Source organism: Ambystoma mexicanum, chromosome 7q, assembly GCF_040938575.1.
Source record: "Ambystoma mexicanum isolate Mex_15411 chromosome 7q, UKY_AmexF1_1, whole genome shotgun sequence".
Lineage (NCBI taxonomy): Eukaryota > Metazoa > Chordata > Amphibia > Caudata > Ambystomatidae > Ambystoma > Ambystoma mexicanum.
In genome coordinates, this window is record NC_090941.1 from 1157641371 (window position 1) to 1157668958 (window position 27588).

General features: G+C 46.8%; 1 protein-coding gene across 1 annotated transcript in view; it reads left to right on the forward strand.

The window, feature by feature from the left end:
* The window catches only part of LOC138528293 (pepsin A-like), a 36145-nt gene extending 26238 nt beyond the window's left edge, over positions 1-9907 (forward strand). The window contains exons 8-9 of the mRNA XM_069639757.1: positions 8588-8686; positions 9713-9907. Of these exons, the coding sequence (XP_069495858.1) occupies positions 8588-8686; positions 9713-9838 (225 nt within the window). The 3' untranslated portion in view covers positions 9839-9907. The remainder of the gene's footprint in view (positions 1-8587; positions 8687-9712) is intronic.
* The last annotated feature ends 17681 nt before the right edge of the window (positions 9908-27588 follow it).

A 27588-nucleotide genomic window follows, 5' to 3' on the forward strand; every position in this document is an offset into this window, starting at 1 on the left:
TTTTCCTGTATCCCTATGGCCATGTCAATGCACCTTACTTATGTTTTTCCTGTATCCCTACAGCCATGTCAATGTACCTTACTGATGCTTTTCCTGTATCCCTACGGCCATGCCAATGCACATTACTTATGCTTTTCCTGGATATCTACTTCCATGCCAATGCAGCTTACTAATGCTTTTCCTGTATCTCTACGGCCATGTCAATGCATCTTACTTATGCTCTTCCTGTATCCCTACGTCCATGTCAGTGCACCTTACTTATCCTTTTCCTGTATTCCTATGGCCATGCCAATGCACCATACTGATGCTTTTCCTGGATCTCTACTGCCATGCCAATGCACCTTACTCATGCTTTTCCTGTATCCCTATGGCCATGTCAATGCACCTTACTTATGCTTTTCTGTATCCCTACCGCAATGTCAATGCACCTTACTGATGCTTTTTCTGTATCCCTATGCTAATTTCTATGCACCTTACTGATGCTTTTCCTGTATCTCTACGGCCATGCCAATGCACCTTACTTATTCTTTTCCTGTTTACCTATGGCTATGTCAATGCACCTTACTGATGCTTTTTCTGTATCCCTACGGCCATGTCAGTGCACCTTACTTATTCTTTTCCTTTAACCTATGGCCATGTCAATGCACCTTACTGATGCTTTTCCTGTATCTCTATGGCCATGTCAATGCACCTTACTGATGCTTTCCCTGTATGCCCACGGCCAAGCCAAAGCACCTTACTTATGCTTTTCCTGTATCCCTACGGCCATGTCAATGCACCTTACTTATGCTTTTCCTGTATCCCTACCGCATAGTCAATGCACCTTACTGATGCTTTTTCTGTATCCCTACGGCCATTTCAATGCACCTTACTGATGCTTTTCCTGAATACCTACGGGCATGCCAATACACCTTACTTATGCTTTTCCTGTATCCCTACGGCTATGTCAATGCACCTTACTGATGCTTTTCCTGAATCCCAACGGCCATGCCAATGCACCTTACTTATGCTTTTCCTGTATCCCTACGGCTATGTCAATGCACCTTACTGATGCTTTTTATGTATCCCTCCGACCATGTCAGTGCACCTTACTTACGATTTTTATTTACCATACGGCCATGTCCATGCACCTAACTGATGCTTATCCTGTATCTCTACGGCCATATCAATGCACCTTACTGATGCTTTTCCTGTATCCCTATGGCCATCACAATGCATCTTACTGATGCTTTTCCTGTATCTATACGGCCATGCAAAAGCACCTTACTTATGCTTTACTTGTATCCATATGGCGATGTCAATGCACCTTACATTGATTTTCCTGTATTCCTACGACCATGCCAATACACCTTACATATGCTTTTACTGTATTCCTACGGCCATGCCAATGCACCTCACTAATGCTTTTCCTGGATCCCTACTGTCATGTCAATGCACCGTATTTATGCTTTTCTTGTATCCCTAACACCATGCCAATGCACCTTACTTGTGCTATTCCTGTATCTCTATGGCCATGCCAAAGCACCGTATTTAGCACCGTATTTATGCTTTTCCTGTATACCTACGGCCATGCCAGTGCAACTTTATTATGCTTTTCTTGGATACCTACGTCCATGCCAATGCACCTTATTATGCTTTTCCTGGATCCCTACAGCTATGCCAATGCACCTTACTTATGCTTTTGCTGCATCCCTGCGGTCATGCCAATTCACATGACTCATGCTTTTCCTGTATCCCTACGTCCATGTTAATAACCATTACTTATGCTTTTCTGTATCTCTACGGCCATGCCAACACACCTTACTTATGCTTTTCCTGTATCCCTACGGCCATGCCAGTGCACCTTACTTATGCTTTTCCTGTATCCCTACGGCCATGCCAGTGCACCTTACTTATGCTTTTCCTGTATTCCTACGGCCATACCAATGCACCTTACTAATGCTTTTCCTGTATCCCTATGGCCATGCCAACACACCTTACTGATGCTTTTCCTGGATATCTACTTCCATGCCAATGCACCTTACTAATGCTTTTCCTGTATCCCTACGGCCATGTCAATGCACCTTACTTATGCTTTTCCTGTATCCCTACAGCCATGTCAATGCACCTTACTTATGCTCTTCCTGTATCCCTACGGCCATACCAATGCACCTTACTACAGATTTTCCTGTATCCCTATGGCCATGTCAATGCACCTTACTTATGTTTTTCCTGTATCCCTACAGCCATGTCAATGTACCTTACTGATGCTTTTCCTGTATCCCTACGGCCATGCCAATGCACATTACTTATGCTTTTCCTGGATATCTACTTCCATGCCAATGCACCTTACTGATGCTTTTCCTGTATCTATACGGCCATGCAAAAGCACCTTACTTATGCTTTACTTGTATCCCTATGGCGATGTCAATGCACCTTACATTGATTTTCCTGTATTCCTACGACCATGCCAATGCACCTCACTAATGCTTTTCCTGTATTCCTACGGCCATGCCAATGCACCTCACTAATGCTTTTCCTGGATCCCTACTGTCATGTCAATGCACCTTATTTATGCTTTTCTTGTATCCCTAACTCCATGCCAATGCACCTTACTTGTGCTATTCCTGTATCTCTATGGCCATGCCAGTGCAACTTTATTATGCTTTTCTTGGATACCTACGGCCATGCCAATGCACCTTATTATGCTTTTCCTGGATCTCTACAGCCATGCCAATGCACCTTACTTATGCTTTTCCTGCATCCCTGCGGTCATGCCAATTCACCTGACTTATGCTTTTCCTGTATCCCTACGTCCATGTTAATGCCCATTACCTTTGCTTTTCTGTATCTCTACGGCCTTGCCAGTGCACCTTACTAATGCTTTTCCTGTATCCCTACGGCCATGCCTGTGCACCTTACTTATGCTTTGACTGTATCCATATGGCCATGCCAGTGCACCTTACTTATGCTTTTCCTGTATCCCTACGACCATGCCAGTGCACCTTACTTATGCTTTTCCTGTATCCCTACGGCCATGCCAGTGCACTTTACTTATGCTTTTACTGCATCCCTACGGCCATGCCAGTGCACCTTACTTATGCTTTTTCTGTATCCCTACGGCCATACCAATGTACCTTACTAATGCTTTTCCTGTATCCCTATGGCCATGCCAACACACCTTACTGATGCTTTTCCTGTATCCCTACGGCCATGTCAATGCACCTTACTTATGCTCTTCCTGTATCCCTACGGCCATACTAATGCACCTTACTACAGATTTTCCTGTATACCTATGGCCATGTCAATGCACCTTACTTATGTTTTTCCTGTATCCCTACAGCCATGTCAATGTACCTTACTGATGCTTTTCCTGTATCCCTACGGCCATGCCAATGCACCTTACTTGTGCTTTTCCTGGATATCTACTTCCATGCCAATGCACCTTACTAATGCTGTTCCTGTATCCCTACGGCCATGTCAATGCACCTTACTTATGCTCTTCCTGTATGCCTACGGCCATACCAATGCACCTTACTACAGATTTTCCTGTATACCTATGGCCATGTCAATGCACCTTACTTATGTTTTTCCTGTATCCCTACAGCCATGTCAATGTACCTTACTGATGCTTTTCCTGTATCCCTACGGCCATGCCAATGCACCTTACATGTGCTTTTCCTGTATCCCTACGGCCATGCCAATGCACATTACTTATGCTTTTCCTGGATATCTACTTCCATGCCAATGCAGCTTACTAATGCTTTTCCTGTATCCCTACGCCCATGTCAGTGCACCTTACTTATCCTTTTCCTGTATTCCTATGGCCATGCCAATGCACCATACTGATGCTTTTCCTGGATCTCTACGGCCATGTCAATGCATCTTACTTATGCTCTTCCTGTATCCCTACGTCCATATCAGTGCACCTTACTTATCATTTTCCTGTATCCCTACGGCCATGCCAATGCAGCTTACTAATGCTTTTCCTGTATCTCTACTTCCATGCCAATGCACCTTACTAATGCTGTTCCTGTATCCCTACGGCCATTTCAATGCACCTTACTTATGCTCTTCCTATATCCCTACGGCCATACCAATGCACCTTACTACAGATTTTCCTGTATCCCTATGGCCATGTCAATGCACCTTACTTATGTTTTTCCTGTATCCCTACAGCCATGTCAATGTACCTTACTGATGCTTTTCCTGTATCCCTACGGCCATGCCAATGCACATTACTTATGCTTTTCCTGGATATCTACTTCCATGCCAATGCAGCTTACTAATGCTTTTCCTGTATCTCTACGGCCATGTCAATGCATCTTACTTATGCTCTTCCTGTATCCCTACGTCCATGTCAGTGCACCTTACTTATCCTTTTCCTGTATTCCTATGGCCATGCCAATGCACCATACTGATGCTTTTCCTGGATCTCTACTGCCATGCCAATGCACCTTACTCATGCTTTTCCTGTATCCCTATGGCCATGTCAATGCACCTTACTTATGCTTTTCTGTATCCCTACCGCAATGTCAATGCACCTTACTGATGCTTTTTCTGTATCCCTATGCTAATTTCTATGCACCTTACTGATGCTTTTCCTGTATCTCTACGGCCATGCCAATGCACCTTACTTATTCTTTTCCTGTTTACCTATGGCTATGTCAATGCACCTTACTGATGCTTTTTCTGTATCCCTACGGCCATGTCAGTGCACCTTACTTATTCTTTTCCTTTAACCTACGGCCATGTCAATGCACCTTACTGATGCTTTTCCTGTATCTCTATGGCCATGTCAATGCACCTTACTGATGCTTTCCCTGTATGCCCACGGCCAAGCCAAAGCACCTTACTTATGCTTTTCCTGTATCCCTACGGCCATGTCAATGCACCTTACTTATGCTTTTCCTGTATCCCTACCGCATAGTCAATGCACCTTACTGATGCTTTTTCTGTATCCCTACGGCCATTTCAATGCACCTTACTGATGCTTTTCCTGAATACCTACGGGCATGCCAATACACCTTACTTATGCTTTTCCTGTATCCCTACGGCTATGTCAATGCACCTTACTGATGCTTTTCCTGAATCCCAACGGCCATGCCAATGCACCTTACTTATGCTTTTCCTGTATCCCTACGGCTATGTCAATGCACCTTACTGATGCTTTTTATGTATCCCTCCGACCATGTCAGTGCACCTTACGTACGATTTTTATTTACCATACGGCCATGTCCATGCACCTAACTGATGCTTTTCCTGTATCTCTACGGCCATATCAATGCACCTTACTGATGCTTTTCCTGTATCCCTATGGCCATGACAATGCATCTTACTGATGCTTTTCCTGTATCTATACGGCCATGCAAAAGCACCTTACTTATGCTTTACTTGTATCCCTATGGCGATGTCAATGCACCTTACATTGATTTTCCTGTATTCCTACGACCATGCCAATACACCTTACATATGCTTTTACTGTATTCCTACGGCCATGCCAATGCACCTCACTAATGCTTTTCCTGGATCCCTACTGTCATGTCAATGCACCGTATTTATGCTTTTCTTGTATCCCTAACACCATGCCAATGCACCTTACTTGTGCTATTCCTGTATCTCTATGGCCATGCCAAAGCACCGTATTTATGCTTTTCCTGTATACCTACGGCCATGCCAGTGCAACTTTATTATGCTTTTCTTGGATACCTACGTCCATGCCAATGCACCTTATTATGCTTTTCCTGGATCCCTACAGCTATGCCAATGCACCTTACTTATGCTTTTGCTGCATCCCTGCGGTCATGCCAATTCACCTGACTCATGCTTTTCCTGTATCCCTACGTCCATGTTAATAACCATTACTTATGCTTTTCTGTATCTCTACGGCCATGCCAACACACCTTACTTATGCTTTTCCTGTATCCCTACGGCCATGCCAGTGCACCTTACTTATGCTTTTCCTGTATCCCTACGGCCATGCCAGTGCACCTTACTTATGCTTTTCCTGTATTCCTCAGCCATACCAATGCACCTTACTAATGCTTTTCCTGTATCCCTATGGCCATGCCAACACACCTTACTGATGCTTTTCCTGGATATCTACTTCCAGGCCAATGCACCTTACTAATGCTTTTCCTGTATCCCTACGGCCATGTCAATGCACCTAACTTATGCTTTTCCTGTATCCCTACAGCCATGTCAATGCACCTTACTTATGCTCTTCCTGTATCCCTACGGCCATACCAATGCACCTTACTACAGATTTTCCTGTATCCCTATGGCCATGTCAATGCACCTTACTTATGTTTTTCCTGTATCCCTACAGCCATGTCAATGTACCTTACTGATGCTTTTCCTGTATCCCTACGGCCATGCCAATGCACATTACTTATGCTTTTCCTGGATATCTACTTCCATGCCAATGCACCTTACTGATGCTTTTCCTGTATCTATACGGCCATGCAAAAGCACCTTACTTATGCTTTACTTGTATCCCTATGGCGATGTCAATGCACCTTACATTGATTTTCCTGTATTCCTACGACCATGCCAATGCACCTCACTAATGCTTTTCCTGTATTCCTACGGCCATGCCAATGCACCTCACTAATGCTTTTCCTGGATCCCTACTGTCATGTCAATGCACCTTATTTATGCTTTTCTTGTATCCCTAACTCCATGCCAATGCACCTTACTTGTGCTATTCCTGTATCTCTATGGCCATGCCAGTGCAACTTTATTATGCTTTTCTTGGATACCTACGGCCATGCCAATGCACCTTATTATGCTTTTCCTGGATCTCTACAGCCATGCCAATGCACCTTACTTATGCTTTTCCTGCATCCCTGCGGTCATGCCAATTCACCTGACTTATGCTTTTCCTGTATCCCTACGTCCATGTTAATGCCCATTACCTTTGCTTTTCTGTATCTCTACGGCCTTGCCAGTGCACCTTACTAATGCTTTTCCTGTATCCCTACGGCCATGCCTGTGCACCTTACTTATGCTTTGACTGTATCCATATGGCCATGCCAGTGCACCTTACTTATGCTTTTCCTGTATCCCTACGACCATGCCAGTGCACCTTACTTATGCTTTTCCTGTATCCCTACGGCCATGCCAGTGCACTTTACTTATGCTTTTACTGCATCCCTACGGCCATGCCAGTGCACCTTACTTATGCTTTTTCTGTATCCCTACGGCCATACCAATGTACCTTACTAATGCTTTTCCTGTATCCCTATGGCCATGCCAACACACCTTACTGATGCTTTTCCTGTATCCCTACGGCCATGTCAATGCACCTTACTTATGCTCTTCCTGTATCCCTACGGCCATACTAATGCACCTTACTACAGATTTTCCTGTATACCTATGGCCATGTCAATGCACCTTACTTATGTTTTTCCTGTATCCCTACAGCCATGTCAATGTACCTTACTGATGCTTTTCCTGTATCCCTACGGCCATGCCAATGCACCTTACTTGTGCTTTTCCTGGATATCTACTTCCATGCCAATGCACCTTACTAATGCTGTTCCTGTATCCCTACGGCCATGTCAATGCACCTTACTTATGCTCTTCCTGTATCCCTACGGCCATACCAATGCACCTTACTACAGATTTTCCTGTATCCCTATGGCCATGTCAATGCACCTTACTTATGTTTTTCCTGTATCCCTACAGCCATGTCAATGTACCTTACTGATGCTTTTCCTGTATCCCTACGGCCATGCCAATGCACCTTACTTATGCTTTTCCTGGATATCTACTTCCATGCCAATACAGCTTACTAATGCTTTTCCTGTATCTCTACTGCCATGTCAATGCACCTTACTTATGCTCTTCCTGTATCCCTACGTCCATGTCAGTGAACCTTACTTATCCTTTTCCTGTATTCCTATGGCCATGCCAATGCACCATACTGATGCTTTTCCTGGATCTCTACTGCCATGCCAATGCACCTTACTCATGCTTTTCCTGTATCCCTATGGCCATGTCAATGCACCTTACTTATGCTTTTCTGTATCCCTACCGCAATGTCAATGCACCTTACTGATGCTTTTTCTGTATCCCTATGCTCATTTCTATGCACCTTACTGATGCTTTTCCTGTATTTCTATGGCCATGCCAATGCACCTTACTTATTCTTTTCCTGTTTACCTTTGGCTATGTCAATGCACCTTACTGATGCTTTTTCTGTATCCCTATGGCCATGTCAGTGCACCTTACTTATGCTTTTCCTTTAACCTACGGCCATGTCAATGCATCTTACTGATGATTTTCCTGTATCTCTACAGCCATGTCAATGCACCTTACTGATGCTTTTCCTATATCCCTAAGGCCATGTCAATGCACCTTACTGATGCTTTTCCTGTATCCCTACGGCCATGCCAATACACCTTACTTATGCTTTTCCTGTATCCCTATATCCATATCAGTGCACATTACTGATGCTTTTCCTGTATCCCTACGGCCATGTCAATGCACCTTACTTGTGCTTTTCCTGTATCCCTACGGCTAGCTGTGAGAATGTCCAGTGATATCCGCTTATCATTCTAACACATTCTCCCCCCGCTGCTTCTTTCTTTTCCTCCCACCATAGTACGTGGTTAACTGCAACAGCATCAGTTCCTTGTCTGACATCATCTTCACCATCAACGGGGTCCAGTACCCAGTGCCGGCCAGCGCCTACATCAATCAGGTAAGGCAGTCATGGCGCTTCTGTCATGTGACCCCTCGGTCCTTTCTAGCAGCTTCTCATGGGTCACCAGATCAGGGACCCCTTCTGCATAGAGAGTTAAGAATGGGTAGGATCTCTGAGCAGAAAGAACTAATACTGAGTCTCCCCTAAAATGCGAGGTGACGTCATCCCCAGGGTTACAGGCAGGCATTGTGTTGTCATATGCCACCCCAGTCACGTAGGCAGGTGCAGGTTCCTCTAGCATGAGGGGCTGGTGGTTTAGGAGCTGACATTCTTCTCTGCAACACTTTATTCTCACATTAGAACTATTAAATATTTGTTCTCTGCCTTGAAACATTTCATAAAATATAACCTGATTTTCCTCTGCTGTGCAGTCTGAAGTTGAGCTACTACTAATGCTTTGGAGTAGCCAGAATAGGTCTAGACATGCATCACTGTTTCACCTGTCCGTGGCATCAGCAGACACTTCTCTCTGCTATATATTTAAGCAATAACGCCTGATCTGGGCTCTGGATCAGGTGGTGACGGCCTGGGGCCAGGTTTACACACCTGAGCGCATCTAGGACCCTAGAGATGGGCACCCGGCACCGTTACTGCCCAATCCAGACCCGCAGGAGTGTGGACAGTGATCCTCACTCTGCCCATCGGACTTAACCAATGTATTCATCATCCCAACCCAGCATTACCAACGTCCTTAGGGTGTGAACTGAAGAGGTTTGAGTTTGGATAAAAGGCACTGGCAGGTTAGATATTCCACAGGACTTGTCTACTAATCAAGTCATTGCTAGAACATTCTATAACCACTGTTTCCAAAGCGGTACCCAGTGGATACAGGGAGTTCTCATCCAGCCCATGTTTGTGAACCAAGATCACACCTTGAAAGGCCTATTGCTTTGCCAAGGACTTGGCCACTAGCTCTGCTCCTTCCCTTGATTGTCTACATACCATGATTGCCTTCAGACCTAAACATGAAAAGCATGAGATGATGAACCAAGACATAAAATGCCTATGTCTCTCTTCCAACAGAACTCCTGCTCCAGCAACTTCCAGGACACAAGCGGAGTCTGGATCCTGGGTGACGTCTTCATCAGAGAATATTATGTTGTCTTCGACAGGGCATCAAATTATATCGGCCTCGCCCCCGTCGCCTGAACATAACAATGTGCGAATCTATGCGTGTTTGTCATCATGCAGTGACCAATTAATAAAGAGGTGCAATCACTAAGTGTCGGGGTCATTAACTGAACGTTACAGCCCTGTCAACTGCAAGTGGATGGCCAGGATCTCCAGTAGTGGATAGTATTGGATCAGAGAGGCACGCTGCAAGTGCAGGGCATGGATCTCCAGGAGTGGACAGCATTACATCAGAATGGCAGGCTGAAAGTGGAGGGCCAGGATCTCCAGGAGTGGACAGCATTAGATCAGTGAGAGAGTCTGCAAGTGGAGGGCCAGGATCTCCTGGAGTGAGCAGCATTAGATCAGAAAGGCAGGCTGCAAGTTGAGGGCCAAGATCTCCAGGAGTGGACAGCACTAGATCAGAGAGGCAGGTTGCAAATGGAGGGCAGGATCTCCAGGAGGGGACAGCATTAGATCATAAAGGAAGGCTGCAAGTGGAGCACCAGGATCTCTAGGAGTGGACAGCACAAGATCAGAAAGGCACGCTGCAAGTGGAGGGCCAGGATCTCCAGGAGTGGACAGCATTATATCAGAGAGACAGGCTGCAAGTGGAGGGCCAGGATCTCCAGGAGTGGACAGCATTAGATCAGGAAGGCAGGCTGCAAGTGGAGGGCCAGGATCTCCAGGAGTGGATAGCATTAGATCAGAGAGACAGGCTGCAAGTGGAGGGCCAGGATCTCCAGGAGTGTACAGCACTAGATCAGAATGGAAGACTGCAAGTGGAGGACCAGGATCTCCAGGAGTGGACCGCATTAGATCGGAAAGGCAGGCTGCAAGTGGAGGGCCAGGATCTCGAGGAGTGGACAGCAGGAGATCAGAAACGCAGGCTGCAAGTTGAGGGCCAGGATCTCCAGGAGTGTACAGCATTAGATCATAAAGACAGCTGCAAGTGGAGGGCCAGGATCTCTCAGAGTGGACAGCATTAGATCAGAGAGACAGGCTGCAAGTGGAGGGCAAGGATCCCCAGGAGTGGACAGCATTCGATCAGAGAGGCAGGCTGCAAATGGAGGGCCAGGATCTTAAGGAGTGGACAGCATTAGATCAGAAAGGCAGGCTGCACGTGGAGGGCCAGGATCTCCAGGAGTGGACAGCAGGAGATCAGAAAGACAGGCTGCAAGTGGAGGGCCAGAATCTCCAGGAGTGGACAGCATTAGATCAGAGAGGCAGGCTGCAAGTGGAGGGCCAGGATCTCGAGGAGTTGTCAACATTAGATCAGAATGGAAGACTGCAAGTGGAGTAGCAGGATCTCCAGGAGTGGACAGCATTAGATTGGAAAGGCAGGCTGCAAGTGGAGGGCCTGGATCTCGAGGAGTGGACAGCAGGAGATCAGAAAGACAGGCTGCAAGTGGAGGGCCAGGATCTCCAGGAGTGGACAGCATGAGATCAGAAAGGCAGCTGCAGGTAGAGGGCCAGGACCTCCAGGAGTGGACAGCATTAGATCAGAGAGGCAGCTGCAAGTGGAGGGCCAGGATCTCCAGGAGTGGACAGCATGAGATCAGAAAGGCAGCTGCAAGTGGAGGACCAGGATCTCCAGGAGTGGACAGCATTAGATCAGAAAGGCAGCTGCAAGTGGAGGACCAGGATCTCCAGGAGTGGACAGCATTAGATCAGAGAGGCAGGCTGCAAGTGGAGGGCCAGGATCTCCAGGACTGGACAGCATGAGATCAGAGAGACAGGCTGCAAGTGGAGGACCAGGATCTCCAGGAGTGGACAGCATTAGATCAGAGAGACAGGCTGCAAGTGGAGGTCCGGGATCTCCAGGAGTGGACAGCATTAAATCAGAGAGGCAGGCTGCAAGTGGAGGGCCAGGATCTCCAGGAGTGGACAGCATGAGATCAGAAAGGCAGCTGCAAGTGGAGGGCCAGGATCTCCAGGAGTGGACAGCATGAGATCAGGAAGGCAGGCTGCAAGTGGAGGGCCAGGATCTCCAGGAGTGGACAGCATTAGATCAGAAAGGCAGGCTGCAAGTGGAGGGCCAGGATCTTAAGGATTGGACAGCATTAGATCAGAGAGGCAGCTACAAGTGGAGGGCCCGGATCTCCAGGAGTGAACAGCATTAGATCAGAGAGACAGGCTGAAAGTAGAGGGCCAGGATCTCCAGGAGTGGACAGCATTAGATCAGAGAGACAGGCTGCAAGTAGAGGGCCAGGATCTCCAGGAGTGGACAGCACTAGATCAGAGAGGCAGGCTGCAAGTGGAGGGCCAGGATCACCAGGAGTGTACAGCACTTGATCAGAGAGGCATGCTGCAAGTGGAGGGCCAGGATCTCCAGGAGTGGACAGCACTCGATCAGAAAGGCCGACTGCAAGTGGAGGGCCAGGATCTCCAGGAGTGGACAGCATTAGATCAGAGAGACAGGCTGCAAGTGGAGGGCCAGGATCTCCAGGAGTGGACAGCATTTGATCACAGAGACAGGCTGCAAGTGGAGGGCCAGGATCTCCAGGAGTGGACACCATTAGATCAGAGAGGCAGACTGCAACTATAGGGCCAGGATCTCCAGGAGTGGACAGCATTAGATCAGAAAGGCAGCTGCAAGTGGAGGGCCAGGATCTCCAGGAGTGGACAGCATGAGATCAGGAAGGCAGGCTGCAAGTGGAGGGCCAGGATCTCCAGGAGTGGACAGCACTCGATCAGAAAGGCCGACTGCAAGTGGAGGGCCAGGATCTCCAGGAGTGGACAGCATTAGATCAGAGAGACAGGCTGCAAGTGGAGGGCCAGGATCTCCAGGAGTGGACAGCATTTGATCACAGAGACAGGCTGCAAGTGGAGGGCCAGGATCTCCAGGAGTGGACACCATTAGATCAGAGAGGCAGACTGCAAGTGGAGGGCCAGGATCTCCAGGAGTGGACAGCATGAGATCAGGAAGGCAGGCTGCAAGTGGAGGGCCAGGATCTCCAGGAGTGGACAGCTTTAGATCAGAAAGGCAGGCTGCAAGTGGAGGGCCAGGATCTTAAGGATTGGACAGCATTAGATCAGAGAGGCAGCTACAAGTGGAGGGCCCGGATCTCCAGGAGTGGACAGCATTAGATCATAGAGGCAGGCTGAAAGTGGAGGGCCAGGATCTCCAGGAGTGGACAGCATTAGATCAGAGAGGCAGCTGCAAGTGGAGGGCCCGGATCTCCAGGAGTGGACAGCATTAGATCAGAGAGGCAGGCTGAAAGTGGAGGGCCAGGATCTCCAGGAGTGAACAGCATTAGATCAGAGAGACAGGCTGAAAGTAGAGGGCCAGGATCTCCAGGAGTGGACAGCATTAGATCAGAGAGACAGGCTGCAAGTAGAGGGCCAGGATCTCCAGGAGTGGACAGCATTAGATCAGAGAGACAGGCTGCAAGTGGAGGGCCAGGATCTCCAGGAGTGGACAGCATTTGATCACAGAGACAGGCTGCAAGTGGAGGGCCAGGATCTCCAGGAGTGGACACCATTAGATCAGAGAGGCAGACTGCAAGTAGAGGGCCAGGATCTCCAGGAGTGGACAGCTTTAGATCAGAAAGGCAGCTGAAGGTGGAGGGCCAGGATCTCCAGGAGTGGACAGCATTAGATCAGAGAGACAGGCTGCAAGTGGAGGGCCAGGATCTCCAGGAGTGGACACCATTAGATCAGAGAGGCAGACTGCAAGTAGAGGGCCAGGATCTCCAGGAGTGGACAGCATTAGATCAGAAAGGCAGCTGCAAGTGGAGGTCCAGGATCTCCAGGAGTGGACAGCATTAGATCAGAGAGACAGTCTGTAAGTGGAGGGCCAGGATCTCCAGGAGTGGACAGCATTAGATCAGAGAGGCAGGCTGCAAGTGGAGGGCCAGGATATCCAGGTGTGGACAGCATTAGATCAGAAAGGCAGGCTGCAAGTGGAGGGCCAGGATCTCCAGGAGTGAACAGCACTCGATCAGAAAGGCAGCTGCAAGTGGAGGGCCAGGATCTCCAGGAGTGGACAGCATTAGATCAGAAAGGCAGCTGCAGGTAGAGGGCCAGGATCTCCAGGAGTGGACAGCATTAGATCAGAAAGGCAGCTACAAGTGGAGGGCCAGGATCTCCAGGAGTGGACAGCATTAGATCAGAGAGACAGGCTGCAAGTGCTAGAGGTCATTTCTTGTGTGTTTCTTTTTATATTATTGTGGTTTGTTTGGCATCATTTTGCATAGAAGACCCATGAAAGCAAACATACAAAAAAAGAAAAGGGTGGGCGGATGAGAGAATGAGGTGCATTGACACAGACTTCCAAGAAGGCATCATTAGTGAGGGAAGTGGCACGAGAACCAGTGCATGGGTAGTGTTAGGCAAGACTGTATGCAGTAACCCTGTGGGAGATTACACCTACCTTGTGCTCTTGGCAATAGTTAAACCTACAGTTGGTATAAGCATGTACTACACAAGTTGGTAGAGTGACTGAGCAGCCAGGCTTATCTCAAGAGGGGTTAGTGTGAGCTGTAGGGTTGTAACTTAGAGTTTCACAGTGACAAGTATCAAAATAAAACGTATACTCAAGGTTCCTCGATTAAAACATTATTCATTTATTCAACAGTCAGTTTGAATACACCTTCTTTAGAAGGGAGCAAATATGCAACACTTAAAATATACTAAAAAAATACACACTCTCAGTTTCAGTAAATCAGTAGATACCCTTTGGGGATGGCACACAGACACTTCCTACACCCTAAGGTGACTTAAATAACTAGGACACTGTGGACAATGATTTACCACTAGTACATTTGAAGCAATACTGAGCTTGGTTTCAAAAGGAAAACCTATGGCAAACGAGATCGCAGAGCTACAGTCTTCAGTGGTATCTATACAATTTGCCCTCAAAATCCTGCTGCAAATGTCAGTAGAATTCTGGCCAATACCATCACACGCACGACGACCCAGGACCAGCCGGGAAACGAACGTGAAGAGGCCGATGCTAATCTGTCTGAAGCCATCCAAATTGCAGAGGATGATAATGATCAACAAAACAACGAGAACTCTCCGGATCTCGAACAAAGCCTGTTGGTCTACTTCTACCGGAAACAACGCTGACTGGCAAAGAAAGCACTAAAGAATACAAAATCTAGCACACAACCAGCATCGGAGCCAGATGTGTCCTCCCCCATAATGCAGTCCAAAAAAGCCAGGAAGAGAGCGACCAAAGCCAGGAGAAAGATCCGTCCAGCCAAAGGCCATTTAACCAGCTGGCTGCTTAAAGGAGCAAGTGAAATTGGCTGACTTGGTTGAAGTTGACAAATTGCTTGACATTTTAGACCACAGTGAAGACGAAAGGGTGCCTCATACGCCTGCCATATCAGTAAAATCGTCTGATATAGGCGACAAATCGACGAGGACAACTCCAATATTCTGGACGAGTGCAAAGAGCCATCCAACAATTGTGTGTGTCTTATAAAGAACTTATATCAGAGTGGCAGAAACAAATGGCTAGCACAATTCGAACTATGGGTGAGGTTCAATTCGGTCCCGGAACTTCAAGGCCTCAAATCTGATGATTTCTTATTTGTCGAGCCACTCAAGGGTCCTAACCCGAACGTTTCTGCCCTACACTGCAAATTTGCATCAACAGCTAAGATCATCATAAAATACAAAGAAGACCTGAGGCTAGCGGACATTGATATTGATGTCGATCTGAATAAGGCCAACCCTAATGCAGCACCAGAGGAGTCGATATCTCCAGCCAAACCCTTATTATCCCCTTCTGCTATGGAAGGGAAGCAAGTGGACATTGCGGAACTACAGGAAACTCTAAAGCGGTTGCTGGACTCTCTTCCGGGTGTGGTAGCCAACAATTGAGAGTTCACTATCCTCACATGGAACTGTAGAGGCTTCTCCCACTTGCTGAGAGCGGAAGGATCGGCCAAAGCTTTGGCCAAGCATAGCTGTTTCTGTTTGCAAGAACCCTGGGCAACTGACTCCTTGATCTTTGATGGGTATATGGGGCATCACGCTTTTGCAACCAGAGGAGAAAAAGGTCGTCCCTCGGGTGGCCTACTAATTGGCGTGACCAATTCTCTAGCCTCTTGTCGGGTTAATCGTTATCAAGAAAATAACCTTATTGCAGTCGAAGTGGAGTTGGGACATGAACGTAGACCAGAAAGATTCCTCCTCGTTAATGTATACAATCCACCTGGAGCAGCAAAAAGGGAATTAATCCAAGTAGCACTGCAGGAGTTAATGACATCTTGGTCAACAAAATTTGGGAACTCAGCAGTGGTAGTGCTTGGTGACTTTAACTGTCATATAACAGGGGCGGAAATCTCTTCTTCGAAACCCAAGCTGAAAGAAAATTGTACAATGATGCATAATAAACAGGACGCCGAGGGGATGGGTTGGTTACAGCTGTTCGATGGTTGGAAACTCGAAATGATCAACGGCTGCACCCCCGGAGATACACCGGGTAAACAGCCATGGACAAACGGTACGGCAGTTAGTACTTTGGATTACATTTTTCTACGTCCCAAAATGTTACAACTAGTTGTTGATATGTCAGTGACATTGAACAACTGGAGTGACCATGCTTTCCTCCGATGCACTTTCAACATTGTGTGGGACAGTTGTGTGCAGAGCAACATGGGTACAGTTAAGGTAAATCAGGCAGGGAATAGAATAAGTTGGTCAGACAACATCAGCCGGGCCACTAAAGCCTTACTAGATGAGGATACCTGTAGCCTGCCTAAATTCTATGCCATGTCCATGAATTCTATTGAGGAGTGGATGGCGGCCTTTTCTATTAAACATGCCACATCTACCAGAAGACCAATGACAAGAGTGAAAGGAAATGTGCAGTCATTTAACAGTGAGATTAGGGATGCCAAGAGGGTTCTAAGACCTAATCTCCCCAGAATTAAGGCACAGAAGTTACCCATTTCAGAATATGATGCTTTAGCAAGGAAAATAAAATATAGATACAGGACCACCATTAAGAACATCAAAAGGGCTGTAAGAAATTGTGCTCATCAGCAATTAGTCAAAACCATTTGCTCTAAAAATTCGCGAAGCATTTGGTCACTTCTTAGCGAGTCCAGAGGAAAAAGTAAAAGCACGCTGGATAACCCATTAAGTAGAGCTGAATGGGAAAAATATTTGGATGATCGCAACCCTGCATTAGAACCAGACGAGATGAATTCTACCAATGAAGCACTGTCATATCGCCCTTTTGATGTTTCCCCGGGAACTATACTGGCCAAAATCAAAGACCTAAGATCCTCAAGAGCACCTGGCCCTAATGGATTGGCCAATGCCGTCATCAAGAACTACCCTGAATTTTGGTCCAGTCTATTAGCCATCCTGTTCGATAAGATCTTGGAACATGGAATAATCCCCCACTCCTGGCAATCTGCAATACTCGTCCCTATTTTCAAAAAAGGAAATAGATTAGATCCTAATAACTATAGGTTATTATCTATGTTAGATACTACAGGAAAACTATTTGCATCTTTGCTATTGAGTGAAATGCAGAAATGGGTGGCTAATGCCAACATTCTGTGTACATTTCAGTGTGGATTTAGGCCAGAATATTCCACGACACACAATCTCGCTGTGATGGACATCTTACGCACTAGAGCACTCACCAAAGAGCAGCCTCCACTTTTCGCATTGTATATATATTTTAAGGCGGCATTCGATTCCGTCCCCAGAGACAGGTTGTGGCTCAAATTAGAAGCCATTGGGTGCCCAAAGGGATTACTATACTACCTCGGACTCCTCCATCATAATACTACAGTCAGGCTCAAACTAGATCAGGAAGGGCATCTGACTAATATGGTTTAGCAAAATAGGGGAGTCAAACAAGGGGGTGTCACTGCACCATTGGTCTATAACCTATATGTGCATGACATACCTGTAATAATTGAGGCCGCTAACAATTGCCCCCCTAAAATTGGAGACTCTCACTGTGCTGTGTTAGCTTATGCAGATGACTTGGTACTGCTGGACAATACCATAAGCGGCCTCAGAAGCTATAGCACTATGGGAGCATGACAATAACAACGGGCTGACGATTAACCTAGATAAAACCAAGGTCATCAGATACACGCACAAAAGAGTCCGTCGGGTCAACCTCATGGTGGGCAACACGAGCATAGCATACACACCATGCTATCGATACCTGGGGATCCAATTCGAACCACATGGCGATTATAACGCATGCAGACAAACACGTATTACCAAAGCCACACAAGTGTATGCCCTTATGGCTAATTCTTCCTACAAACAGGGGGGATTCACAATGTGGGCTACGCAGCACTTATACATCCAGGTGTTCTCTTCAATGATCACCTACCACCTGGAGTCCCAATGGCCCTCATACTGCTCAAACTCGGTCTCCTCTCTTTAAAAGCTACTGTCCTAAAAAAGAGAGCAGACTTTTTTCTGAGGTTGACTGGCGGCTCCACCAACCCATTATTGATAACTATACGACAGGAATTTGGTAAAAGCTGCACCACTAGCTCACTGTATGAGCCCATGATCAAATTCCTAACAGAGATACGATGGAATCACAGAGGAACTAGCTACTCGAAAGAAGTGCAAAATGCACTCCATAAGCAGGTAGACTTATGGGACTGGCAAGAAAACTATGCCCATTTGAGCAAGCTAAAGCGATACCAGTTTGTCCATCACAGACACTATGACTTCATGAAGCCCCAGGCATACCTAAATCTCTGCCCAGCAATCAGACTCAGACTATTCATCTTGCTAAGAGTGGAACAACTCCCCACTAGGATGAACTTGGGAAGTAGAGCAAAAATAACGATAGAAGATCGAATTTGTCGACTCTGCAAACAAGCAGACACCCCTGAGACTGTGAGACATTTACTAACTAAATGCCATGGCCAAATCCATCCAGGAAATGTTAGCCAAATAGGTACATAATTTAGGAACCATTGGCGATCGATCTTTTAGGCAATATTGCATAAACTCTGGGAATATGAGCCTATTAGTGGCTTTATACAACATATGGACAAGGATTGAATCTAAATTGGGCCCTCTGCTATAAAGTGTGATCAGAAATAACCACACCAACTGTGACTGAGGTTATCCTGAGTTGAGTATCAGCATAATTTTTTACAGGCAATACTCATTTCTTCTTTTTAACATTTCCTGTGGCTGATACAGGGAGGTATCTTGTTAACTGTGTAATTATGTGAAGATGTATATATATATATTGACATTGTGTACTCTATTTCTATTCTGTTTTACTCATTTTGTATGTTTGTTTTTTGATATGTGTAAAGTTTAATTTACTTAAACTAAATCACATGAAATAAATTAATTAAAAGGAACATGTTAGAGGGAGAAAACATTGGTTAACACATTTCTTAAACAGGTAAGTACGTTTGAACCCCCCAATGCAATGTAGATCATTTCCCAACTAAAGAAGTGAAGAATGTATGACTTTTTGGAGGGACAGATCAAAACACATAGTCAGAGGTTAGAAGAGTCTATCAGGGAGCCAGGAAAGCCAAAGTCAATTGAGAAAAGTCTAGGGGAGCTGAAGGTCATCTTGAAGGTAAGTAAAAAGTTTTGCACAATGTTACAGAGAGTTTCTGTTGCTAAATAAATCACTGTTGGGCCACAAACTGGGAGGCGCTCCTGGGCAAAACTGCAAGCAACTCTGCAAAATATAACAAAGGCAAGTATCAACTGCTAGAAAGTTACACAGCAACAGGTAGGTACCCCTTAGTTTACAGTACCTTAGGTCTGAAGAAATTGGTTCCGGCTGGCTTCTGTTCCTGTTGTAGTATGTCAGATCCTGTTGCTCCTAAGCCTCATTCATGTGGACAAAAGGGGGGACGTCTGGGGACTCCTGCACTACAGTTTGAAGGTCAGCAGCAGCAATGGCAAACTTCAGATCAGAGGCACTTTGCGGTTTAAGCTTCTTGCGAAAAGCACCACTGCGGTTCTCAGACACTTGTTGGACTTTCCTCGCTTTTGTGGTCCAACACTATGTTGAGGTGGCTCAGGCTTGGTTAGTCCTGTTGCATGGATGTCCAGAGGCTCTTCCTGGAGCTCGAGTCCGACTTAAAGATGATGCACTCGATTCTGGTGTTCCTCTCCCTTGCAATTGGTTCCAGCAGCAATGGAAGTACAGCCAGCGTTGAGAGGATTTCCAGATGAGTTTGTCTTGGGGTTGATTGGTCCCACCAACCTAAGGGGAGAAGTCGTCCTTTGCAGGGCTTCTCTAGTCTAGGCAAATTCGGAGCTTCAGCACTGCAGCAGGGCTTCACCGGGAAAACCAATTGTCCAGGAGTCGCAGCAAGCATCTCTTCCAAGTTCCTTGGATTCCTTCGCCCAGTGGTCGACTCTGCCTTCCAAGCAAAAGACCTTGCCTTTTATGCAGGTTTCTCCCATGTCCATCACACAGCAGGATGGCTGTCCTCCCAGGACAGCCAGCCAGCCAATCAACTTTGGGTGCATTCCTGTAACCAAGGAGACTAAGCACAGAGAGTTTTGGGAACCTAGTTCGGTTACTGCCCTGCAAAACACGCTGGAGCCAGAGGCGGGCTTCACCAGTGAATCCCGCCAAAGACAAAATGAACAAAGGGACCAAACCTGGTTTGGCGTGCAGAGTAAAGCTCATATAGGTCCTTTGCAACAGAAAATGGAAAGAAAAGAAGACCAGGACCATTTTGACAAAATGAGCACGCTCTGTGCTTTACATCAGTTGTGAATGCAGCCCGCGGTAAAAACACTGAATGATAATAAAAAGTAAACCAATGCCACCAGCCATTAATTGTAGAAAGGTTTACATACAAATGTTACATGAGGATCTAAACACAGGGGATACTAAGTAATCCCTCCAGCACTCTATTGTAAGATAGCGTGTGCTGGGTCTAGAAAGTTACAAACTTAAGTAAAGTCAATTTCACTTCACTGCTCTTGGAAACAGTAGTTTATCCAGTTGAAGGTATTTAAATCTGAAATACTTCCCAGTGCCACTGCACAGAAGGTTCTGGTGTCAAAATGTAAAAAGATGTTGCCTATGGAGTTTGTCAGACTCCAAAACCAAAAGAAACACAGAGATCAAATCACAGAAAATTACATGAGAAAGTTGGAAAAATGTCTCACTCCCTCCAGGATGAAAATGAAAAGTCCTAATGTCCAGCAAAACTGCTGGAGGTCTCTAAGGTAGATACCTATTTAAGAGACGTTACAGGGGGGGGGCAGTATTGATTACTAGAGAGGTGAGGAAGTCAGAGATTACCACAATTCTCTTTGAGGAATCTAATGGGCCTGCAACCTCTGGTTGGGCAGATGTTTTGGACTATGACTCCCACGATGCTTCCCCATTGATTGTGCTGGCTAGGGCTGAAGGGAGCTGAAGTTCAAAACATCTGGAGAGCTAAAGTTTGCAGGCCCTGTAACAATCATTTCTGGGGCTAGGAAATGGAGAGTCAGGGGTGTTGGGAGGTCCAATTAAGGAAGCCAAACTAGATGATTAATCTGTGAATGCATTGACCAAGAACCCTTTTTCCAACCTGTTTGGAAAATCTTGCAATTAGCTTTGAGTTCTTAGGTTAGGCTGTTTTAATATTTGGTAGGGAAAGTCTTTTTTTCCACCCATCATTTTTTAATAGGGTGGGAATCAGTCTTTTTCCTGTTAGTGGGTCTGTGTAACCTGCCGAGTTGTAATGTTTCACAAATTGGGCTGGGATCAGCAGCCTCGCTTCTAGATTCCTGAGGCATGCAGATGGATTTAGGCGCCGTTTCGATTCTACTGGTGTCCATGTGAGTGCTCTGGGGCCATGTGAGTGCTCTGAGGCCCTGTGAGCGCTCTGAGGGCATGTGAGTGCTCTGAGGCCATGAGAGTGCTCTGAGGCCATGTGAGTGCTCTGAGGCAATGCGAGTGCTCTGGGGCCATGTGAGTGTTCTGAGGCCATATGAGTGCTCTGAGGACATGTGAGTGCTCTTAGGCCATGTAAGTGCTCTTAGGCCATGTGAGTGCTCTGAGGCCATGTGAGTGCTCTGAGGCAATGCGAGTGCTCTGGGGCCATGTGAGTGTTCTGAGGCCATATGAGTGCTCTGAGGCCATGTGAGTGCTCTTAGGCCATGTGAGTGCTCTTAGGCCATGTGAGTGCTCTGAGGCCATGTGAGTGCTCTGAGGCAATGCGAGTGCTCTGGGGCCATGTGAGTGTTCTGAGGCCATATGAGTGCTCTGAGGCCATGTGAGTGCTCTTAGGCCATGTGAGTGCTCTGAGGCCATGTGAGTGCTCTAAGGCAATGTGAGTGCTCTGAGGCAATGCGAGTGCTCTGGGGCCATGTGAGTGTTCTGAGGCCATATGAGTGCTCTGAGGACATGTGAGTGCTCTTAGGCCATGTGAGTGCTCTTAGGCCATGTGAGTGCTCTGAGGCCATGTGAGTGCTCTGAGGCAATGCGAGTGCTCTGGGGCCATGTGAGTGTTCTGAGGCCATATGAGTGCTCTGAGGACATGTGAGTGCTCTTAGGCCATATGAGGTGCAATTATGTACTGCAAGGCCCAGGGTCATTCTGTCCCTATGTTTTGCATGAGCTGGAGTTGCTGGTATTATCTACTTTTGCCAAATAGCATCTTGCTAGTTACCACTTTTTTTACTGCAAATGTATAGATGGGGCATTTGGGTTAGGTATTTGGAAGGTGGTCGGGAGAAAGGTAAAGGCGGGCTGGTGGTCTCCCCTTATTGGTTGTGGTGAAAAGTGCACAAATCAGAAGAATAAAATGCCAAAATGCAATTAGGCAAAATAAATTGCAAGGAATATTCACAGATCCAAGTTGCTTGGCTGTACTTTTTTTTGGGGCCTACAGGCTGCCTGAATTCTCCAGGTCTAAAGGAACTAGTGATCTGTTTAGGACTCAGGTGTCTGCAACCTGTGTGACTCCCTTTAGCTGCCTTTGCCTCCACCTAGTCTCCTCCTTCTACTCCTTCGGCTATCTCCCACCCTGAGACAGCCCTCTCTAACTTTCACTGTTCCATATCCAACACTCTTGACATTCTTGCCCCTGTCATGGGAGTCCGACTGAAGCCTGCCATGAAGTGCAACTCTTGGTACAACTCTGATCTGGCTGCCCTTAAATGCAAGTGCAGAGCAGAGGAACGGAAATGGGGATCCTCTGTGCACCCTCTGACAAACTGGCCTGCCGCTTTCTTCAAAGGCTATATAGACTCTGCATCGACTTCAAGAAAAGAGTCTACATTAGATCCTGCCTCTCCATGGCACAGCCAAGCTCTTTAAAGTCAGTAGAGAGCTGTCCAACACTACTGCAGCCGCATCCTCTACTGCACCTACCTGGGCCCTTTGCTCGACCCTGGCCACCCATTTTACCACCAAAACACAGGATATCCTGTCCTCCCTCTCTTCTTCTCCCCATTCCAGCATCAACATCTCTTGGGCCCTCCCTCTCCCCTCTGACACCTGATGAGGTCTTTAGACAAGTCCACTCTATGAAAGCCTCTTCCAAACAGGTGGACCCCTGCCCCTCCAAAACGATCAAGGACAATATTGACACTTTGCTCCAGCCTTGGCCAACATTTGCAATCTCTCTTTCGCCATAGGAGTTTTTCCCTCTATTCTCAAGCACTCCCTTGTGCACCCCCTGTAAAAGCAAAAGAAAATATTGAGGCTGAGTACCTTCAAAGGAAATACACCGAACACAGGCTATAAAGATTCACAGATCTTTATTCAATGTAACTGAACAGTTTTCAAAGGAACAAAGTATCAGATAGCTATCTGGCCCTCAGTACATCACAGCGAATACCAACCCTTTCAGTGTGTGTAGTGAGTGGGGGTGTACATCAGAACATTTGCTCTTTTATACAATTTCTAATCTGATGTCTAGCACATCTATAGGTCAATCATTCCTCGGGTTAGGGGTTTGTGCCGGATTCACTTCTAATTCAGTCATCTATATACATATGGGTTATTCCTAGTTCATACACAAACAGGTCACAATGCCAACAGTGTATCTTCAGATCTAACATTAAGCCTCCGTACATGTTTTATACAATGTAGTTCAACAAATGTTCACATTCAGTATTTAAACAACAATGTGCTTAATATATGCTCACGGATCAGTTTAGTTGGCACAGGTAATCCTCAAACCACAGGTCAACGATGGACAAGGTCTTATTACATGACCCTAACATTTAGCCTGCGGGCAGTTTAGGCATTAACCTAAATGCGAAGGTCGAGTAGGCCATGTTACAAACAGAAGAATACTGTCCACCATTTTAGAACACAGGGTGACTTTGGAGCGAGAATCAAAATGGTGGATAAACCTAAAATGGCAGCAAAGTCGATCTAAGATCGGAATCTTGCAACGCAGATTTCTTCGCAGAGCGACTTGGCTTAGGCCAATATATACAATAAAGGAGGCATGACATGATATCCCGTTTAACACTTCAGCTCAAAAAACCCTCTGCCGACCTGTCTATTCTGGCTAACTATCACCTGTTCTCCATCACCCCCTTACTGGTAAAACTCCTGGAGAGGCTGGCTATCACCCAACTTCCCCTCCAGACTGAATTTGTAAGTTGTCTCTATGACCCTCAGACTGGCTTTAGAGCATCCAGAGGCATGGAAACTGCTCTTCTGAACACACATGAAGACCTGCTCTCAAATCTTAACTCTAACTCTCCCTCTACCCTCATTCTTCATGACCTCTCTTCTGCTTTCAATACGGTAAACCACAACATCCTGATCACTCTCTCCATGATACCCTGGGCAACAAAGATCAGGTCCTGGTGTGGTTTGCTTTATTTCTCTCTGAATGGCGCTGCCAGGTGCAACTTGGGTCCATTCTCTCTCTATCACTCTCTCTACTTGTGGTGTAACCGAGCAACCTAACCTGTCCCTCTAGTTCTTCAATATCTACATGCCCCCCTTAGCCCACAGAAGCTCTACCTTTACCTTTAACTTCCAGTGTTATGTGGCTGACACGCAGCTCTCTTTCAGGCTACACTCAGGCTCCTCCTCTTGCTCCTCCTCACTCATCCCTGACTGTCTATACGCAATCCAGTCCTGGTGTGCTGCTAATGATCTCTGCCTGAATGCCAGTAAGACAGAGAACATCCTCATTGGGACACTTGCTCACGCTTCCCCACTTTCACAATGGCCGGACTCCCTTGGCCCTTTACCCTCACCTACAAATGAGGCAAATAATCTTGGGGCCATCTTCAACTCCACTTTCTCCTTCTCTTCTCACATCTCAGACATCTCCAAAAAGTCCTACTACCAACTGCACCTCCTCAGAGGTATTCTACCTTTTGTCACTTTCTCCCCAGAAGCTCACCACCTCAAGAGCCCTGGTTCTTTTTAGGCTGGACTATTGCAACAGCCTCTTTCTCAATTGTCCTACTTCAGCTCTCCGTCCTCTACAACTCATCTAGAACAGAACCGCAAGACTTATCCTTGGCCTCAAGCTCAGGGTCTGCATCTCTCTGGCACTGAAATCCCTGCACTGGCTCACTGTGGCTGCAAGGATCAAGTTCAATACCCTCTTCGTAATCCACAAGGCTTTCTGGGTCCGGGGCCCGCACTACCTACAACGCTCTCTTCCTAAATACTCTTCCCCTCGAGTCCTCTGCTCGTCCTCCTCCAACTCTCTGTGGGTGTGCCGCTTTTACAAACTGAAATTTGGGGGTAAATCTTTATCCTATACAGGTGCCTCGCTCTGGAGCAGCCTCCCTGCCTCTCTCCATCTTGAGCCGGAGCACCGTAAGTTCCAGAAACTCCTCAAGGCCCTCCTCTTCTCTTCTTTCTTAAATCTCCCTCGCCTCTGCTAACCTCTGATTTGTTTTCTCCACCCTCCTTCTTCTCCTCTCTAATTCAGATCAGTTTTTTGCTGGCTGGTTAACCGGTTTACCTCCTGAGCCTTACAGGTCCCAGACTCCCCCACCCCAGTCTTTGCAATTGCCTCAGGGCCACTGCACTCCTTTTAGCATTAGTGCACTTCTGCTTACGCTTCAGGAGTGAGGCAGCCTCTCTGCACTGAACCCAGAGACCTGTTGGACCAGATGGGTTTGTTCCACCACACTCCCTCTTCCTCGCACCGCCATCTGTACACATGCATGACGTAAATGTAGTAGGACTAGTAAAAAAATAAATACAAATACAAAATACAAGTTAGTCTTTCGTGTCCCCCCTTTTTTCTGTCCTCCCCTCCCAAGCTTGGTCAGAACTGTAACACGTCATGCACTTGCACTAGGAGAAATGCTGTCAGGTTTAGCATGCTAGTTTTTCTGTTTTCTATTTGAGCTCATTCTGAATCTTCAAGGCCTAAGAATGATTTCTGTATTCCTGTGTTCCCTTCCCGCCTTGAAGCACTTTGAAGCACTCCACCTGTGTATAAGCACTGCTTAAAAAAAAATACAATTACAATTATATTGAGCTCTCCAGATCTTTTGGACTACACTTCCTATCAGACCTACTCAGCCTTGTTAAGTGTGAGGGTTCATGGGAGCAGTAGTCCAAAATATCTGGTGCCCACTAGTTGCAGGACCTTGGTAGGTCAATATTTTGTGCCATCACTAGACAGAGCAAGCACTTCCTTGGCATATTCAGTAGAAAACGGGTACTTTTGTGACATTTCATTTTTATGAGGTGCATAAGAGGATTCCGTATTTTAAGGATCCCCTAGCTTTTTTAAATTCTTGGATGGTTTGGGGGTGAAACTGGCCCCTTCAAATGAAGGAGAGAGGGAGAAAGATGCAGTGAGTGCTCAGACTGCTTCTTGCCACGGTGCATTGGTACCATGAAGGGCAGCGCCAGGGCAGGCTGCTAGAAGATGCTGCCGCCGCCTGCAAAGATTCTTTCACAGCTTTATTTCTCAAAGAGTCCCTTTATTGTTTAGGCAAGACTCTGGGCCTCATTACACGGTAGGCGGTAAGATACCGCCTTTACCGGCATGGCGCTAATAATGTGTCTGTGTAGGTAAGAGGCCACTAATAACGTGGCATCACCAGTACGCGGGCATGAGCTTTGAGTTCTTAGGTTAGGCTGTTTTAATATTTGGTAGGGAAAGTCTTTTTTTCCACCCATCATTTTTTAATAGGGTGGGAATCAGTCTTTTTCCTGTTAGTGGGTCTGTGTAACCTGCCGAGTTGTAATGTTTCACAAATTGGGCTGGGATCAGCAGCCTCGCTTCTAGATTCCTGAGGCATGCAGATGGATTTAGGCGCCGTTTCGATTCTACTGGTGTCCATGTGAGTGCTCTGGGGCCATGTGAGTGCTCTGAGGCCCTGTGAGCGCTCTGAGGGCATGTGAGTGCTCTGAGGCCATGAGAGTGCTCTGAGGCCATGTGAGTGCTCTGAGGCAATGCGAGTGCTCTGGGGCCATGTGAGTGTTCTGAGGCCATATGAGTGCTCTGAGGACATGTGAGTGCTCTTAGGCCATGTAAGTGCTCTTAGGCCATGTGAGTGCTCTGAGGCCATGTGAGTGCTCTGAGGCAATGCGAGTGCTCTGGGGCCATGTGAGTGTTCTGAGGCCATATGAGTGCTCTGAGGCCATGTGAGTGCTCTTAGGCCATGTGAGTGCTCTTAGGCCATGTGAGTGCTCTGAGGCCATGTGAGTGCTCTGAGGCAATGCGAGTGCTCTGGGGCCATGTGAGTGTTCTGAGGCCATATGAGTGCTCTGAGGCCATGTGAGTGCTCTTAGGCCATGTGAGTGCTCTGAGGCCATGTGAGTGCTCTAAGGCAATGTGAGTGCTCTGAGGCAATGCGAGTGCTCTGGGGCCATGTGAGTGTTCTGAGGCCATATGAGTGCTCTGAGGACA